Consider the following 4,691-nt stretch of genomic DNA (forward strand, 5'->3'; position numbering starts at 1 on the left):
CCGTTCATGCTCTGTCTCTCTCTGTCCCAAAAATAAATAAAACGTTGAAAAAAAAAATTTAAAAAATAAAAGTAATACATATGTGTAAAGAATAGTAGACGTGTCCCATTATCCTACCTCCTAAGGACAACAGTTACAACCATACTGCTGTCCTCATGTCTGTTTTTCACGCACAGGAGTTTTTAAATTTTTTAAAATTTATTAAAAAAAATTTTTTTAGTTTATTTGAGAGAGACAGCTTGAGCAGGGGAGGGGCAGAGAGAGAGAGAGAGGGAGAGAGAGAATCCCAAGCAGGTTCCACACGTTAGCACAGAGCCCGATGTGGGACTCGAACACGCGGGGCTCAAACTCTTAAAATCGTGAGATCATGACCTGAGCCAAAACCGAGAGTCGGATGCTTAACTGACTGAGCCACCCAGGCGCCCCTAGAAGTTTTTAATTTATTTTAATTGAGACATATTCACACTCTGCACACAATTTTGAATTATTTTCTCGTGTGTCATGTCCGTGGTTGCACTAATGTGAATTTCACTATTGGCATGAGAATCCATCAAGCAGGTGTATCTTTTTTTTTTTTTTTTTTTTAATCAAGTAAACTCAACCCCCAGCTTGGGGCTCGGACTCATGAGATCAAGAGTCTCATGCCCTACTGACTGAGCCAGCCAGGAGCCCCAAGCCGGTATCGTTTGATTCACAGAACCCTTCCCTCTTGTCAACAGCATCACTGCTGTGTCTTAGTGACTATTTTCCTGTCATTTGTAAATTTCCTCTGTAGGTGAGATTTCTGAAGGGCTCCAGGTTCGAGAGCGTCCAGCCTACGACAGCTTACGCCTCACCAGAAGAAGTGATGCAGAAGGAAGGCTGGAGGGGCTGCAAGGCTCACTCTGCTCATTTATTTCACTCGCTCCCACCCACCTTCCTGGCCTCACGCACCTGCTCGCCTGGCTTTAAGCACCTCCTGAAAGAAACCAAGTAACATTTAAGCACCTCCTAAAAGAAACCAAGTAACAGACCTACTTTCTGGGCTCCAGACCTGCACTGAGCAAAAGAGTAGCTACTAGCCACAGGTAATTAAGTTTAAATTAATTTGATTACTTAAAACTAACCAATACTAACAATTCAGTTCCTCGGTTGCACTAGCCACATTTCCAGTGCTTCATAGCCAGGGGTGGTTAATAGCTACTCTTCTGGACAGCACGGATGTAGAATATTTCCTTCATCACAATGTTCCGTGGGAAGGTGCTGGCTCTAGACCCTCTGGAGTTCTCCCCTCCCCATTTTCTGCCATTGCTCTCTGTTGGGCCTGGAGGGACCAGCTGTCCCAGGAATCTACCCTAGGCCCTTGTTACTACCCCTTCCAGCCAGGCACATTTGCTTCCCCTTCATCACTACTAGCACTGCTGAAGGCCAGCATTACTGGCTTCATCCTTGGCCCTGGCCCTCGGCCTCCAGTCCTTCCCCATCTCAGCATCATCCCTCCCACCCCCACCAACAACCTTCCTCCACGATAATGTGTTCACGGACCAGCTTCAGTGTGGAGTCCAAATTCACATCTTGGCACATCCATGCTGGGGCCGGCCACTTGAACTCTTACAGCTTCTCCCCCATGTTCTGTCCTTCCTAGCCTCAGGGTCTTTGCACATGCTGTCCTCACTGCCCTTCTCCACCTACATGTCAGAGGATATAACCTCTTCCAGGAAGCCTTCCCTCAACCCCTCACCTCCTCAGTGCTCTCTGAACAGCTTGAGCACTCAGTGGTCCCAACCCTGAGTTGGCATGAAGGTTTCTTTGTCTCCTTTGGCAGGTGCACCACAAGCTCGAGGGTAGGGGTTATCCTCATCTCCCCATGTGCCTAACAAAGTGCTTGGCACATAGTAGGTGTTCAACACTGCTGCTGACCGTGGCACCTGGAGAGAAGAGCGTGGCTGAGGGACCAGCCCACCTAGCAGTGTCCCAGGAGAACATTCACCGAGGTGGTACTGACTGAGCCCCTTGTCTTGTGCCCCACAAGTGCTGGGAAGGACCCAGAAGTACAGGACACCCTTCCTGCCCTCAGGGAGCTCACGAGAGACCTGCTAGACTCAGCAAATCTGGGACAAGAGCGAGTGTGAGTCCTCAGTGGCATCCCATTTGCCTTGTGGCCGCGCTACCTGCCCCCACCAGGGACTCCTGCTCCAGCCTTTCCCCTCGTCCATGTCACATATTCCCTGTTCTGAATCCCCTTCCCCAGAGCCATATTTTGGATTGTACACTCATTTGGACTGGCACTGAAAATGGGACCTGTGGTGTCTTAATCCCAAAGAGTTCCAATGCTATGTAAGAAATTCCTGCAAGAAACTACATTGTGTATTTTACACTGAGGGAAAGGAGTGCATTGAGGTCCCCATGGAACTACCTGGAGTCACCAAGCAGATCCGTACCCACCACCCCCTCCCCTGGGCTGAGTTCTATTCTCCCTCCCTTTGGCTGCCAGGCTTCACAGAGACCATCTCCTCCCTTCTCCCTCTTGCTCCAGCCCCCACCCCCCCACCCCAGGCGAGGAGTGTGGGCCAGAGCGAGGCTGGCAGGTGGCAGGGACATTTGGCTGCATGCTAATGGCCATCCAGCATCTGCAACGAGACTGGAGACAGGCGCATGTCAGCGCTACGCAGATCCGTTGCCAGGGGAATAGAACTCACTAGAGAGCAGACTGGCTGGGAGGAGGGATGGGTGGGGGCGGGGAAGGGCTGTGGCTACAGACACTGGCCCAGCTCCTAAGAGCCCCCACACCTGTCCAGACACAAGGAGGCTCCAAGGACATTTTTTCTCAAGCTTTTTTTTTTTTTTTTTTTTTTTTAAAGAAGATGTTTCACCCCCCTGGTGATGCTGCTCCTCTCTGTCAGGGCTCTCGGAAGGGCGCAGGGCATCCAAGTGGACCATGAAGGCTGTGCCACTTGTGGCTGATGGAACCAAGCCCGAGTCCTATCGCCCTCCCCATCTAAACCCATCTTTTCAGGTTGGGGAGCCCAGGCGACATGGCCTTGGAATACAGAACAGCTAAGGGAGGGGCTGAGGGGGCTCCACGGGTGCACTGAGTGACCCAGAGCTGAAAGGGTCAAAGCACAAAGCGAAGTGACCACTGCCAGGAAGCCTGACCCACAGAAGCAACACTCACTCACTAGCAGGTCCCCAGGGCTTCCACTTGGAGCGCATTTTCCCTGACGACACAGCATGTGGGAACCTGGAACGTTCTAGAAAATGGCTACATCAGTTCTTTCACATTGCCCATGTAGGTAGCCTCAAACACTTCCCAGGGTACGTCTGAAATCTGAACATAACCTGGAATTAACGAATGATCCAGGACAAGGACTCTAGCCTACGCCTCTCCTGTGGGAGGCACTTGGTGTGGGCTGACCCAGACCCCAGGAAGAATGGAAAGGGCTTCCAAGTCTCTCTGCTTTTCCTGTGGGAGAAGGTATGCTCCCCAACCTAATTCCCGGCTCTCTGGCTCACATCACGAATAGGCCAGGCTGGAAACCACACATGATCTCCAAAAAATTAATTTACTTTTTCTTTTCTTTTTTTTTTTTTTTAGAATTTTGGCCACCATTGATCACTTCTGGACACACATAAACCAAAGGGACAGGAGACCCCGTCTCTCTGTGAATTTCCAGGAGGGAAGCAGGTAATCCTGACCAAACATAATTCCCACAAAATGCTATTTTCATCCCTAAGATGCAGGTTTTTATTTTACCTTGGGGCTTTTTTTTCACAATTTTGATTAAATCTCTTCCTCTTTCTACCATTATGGGGGGGGGGGCACGTAATGAAAAAATGTTGGATATTTAACACAAGCACATCCCCAGAGCTGTCCACATCCCACCTGTCCCCCAACAACTCTCCAATCCGGGTCCTTTTGTTGTCACCAAAATGTGGCAGAAAGGTTAATGCTGCCCTTCCGGCGGTGGGGTTGGGGGAGCACCCAGCAGAACCTGTCAGCTTGGGGTCCATTTTGGAAACCATTCCAAAGACGAAACGGCAGACTGGCCTCTTGGACTCTAAAATCGCAACCTCGCCAAAGTCTTCCTCGAGCGGGGATGGGGGGGGGGGAGGGGTGGGTACCTCTACAGATAAGGCGACATTTAAAGGCGCTGCTCCGGGGCAACCTGCCTGCGCTCCCTGAGGGGCTGTGGCGTGATGACCGACCCGCACATTCCCGGTGTCCCCGCATCGTCCTCCTCACCGCTCCCCCCCTCCCCCCAGCGGCTGCGAGGTCCCCAGCCATCCCCCCGGATGCACCGGCCACCGCGCGCGGTTCCCAGGGCAGGGGCGATCCGGAGGTGGCAGCGGGAACCGAGGAGCACGGGGAGACCCCACGAGTGCCGGGACAACGTCTGGGGAGAAGGATGGAGGGAGAGATGAGAGGGCTTCGAGGGGCCGGCTGGCCACGCTCTCCTCCGCAGCGCGCTGCGGAGGTCTCCCGGGAGGAAGGAGGTGCGCGCAGAGCGCACGGCGCCACCTCCGCGGCTGGCGGCTGGAGCGCCCGCCGGAGACCGCTCCGAGGCCCAGCGGAGGGCGCGGCGCCTTACCTGCGGCCACCCCAGCCGGGGCCAAGGGCAGGAGGCAGGCGAGCCAGAGGACGCGGCTGAGGCGCGGCCAGAGGGCCGGGGCCATGGCTGCGCCGGGAGCGGCAGGAGCGCCGAGGGGACGCG

At 53.4% G+C, this 4,691-nt stretch overlaps 1 protein-coding gene across 3 annotated transcripts in view; it reads right to left on the reverse strand.

Moving 5' to 3' along the window:
- The window catches only part of TMEM130 (transmembrane protein 130), a 17,970-nt gene extending 13,285 nt beyond the window's left edge, over positions 1–4,685 (reverse strand). For 2 of the 3 annotated variants that reach the window (XM_040455896.1, XM_040455894.1), the window contains exon 1: positions 4,569–4,685. In XM_040455896.1, coding sequence (XP_040311830.1) covers positions 4,569–4,653 — 85 coding nt within the window. In that variant the 5' untranslated portion in view covers positions 4,654–4,685. Of the gene's footprint in view, positions 1–3,154; positions 3,240–4,568 lie in introns of those variants that run through there. The other variant, XM_040455895.1, reaches the window with a different exon arrangement.
- Positions 4,686–4,691: the final 6 nt, after the last annotated feature.

The sequence above is a fragment of the Herpailurus yagouaroundi genome, unplaced genomic scaffold (assembly GCF_014898765.1).
Source record: "Herpailurus yagouaroundi ecotype Mexico unplaced genomic scaffold, PumYag 216, whole genome shotgun sequence".
In the NCBI taxonomy this organism is placed as follows: domain Eukaryota; kingdom Metazoa; phylum Chordata; class Mammalia; order Carnivora; family Felidae; genus Herpailurus; species Herpailurus yagouaroundi.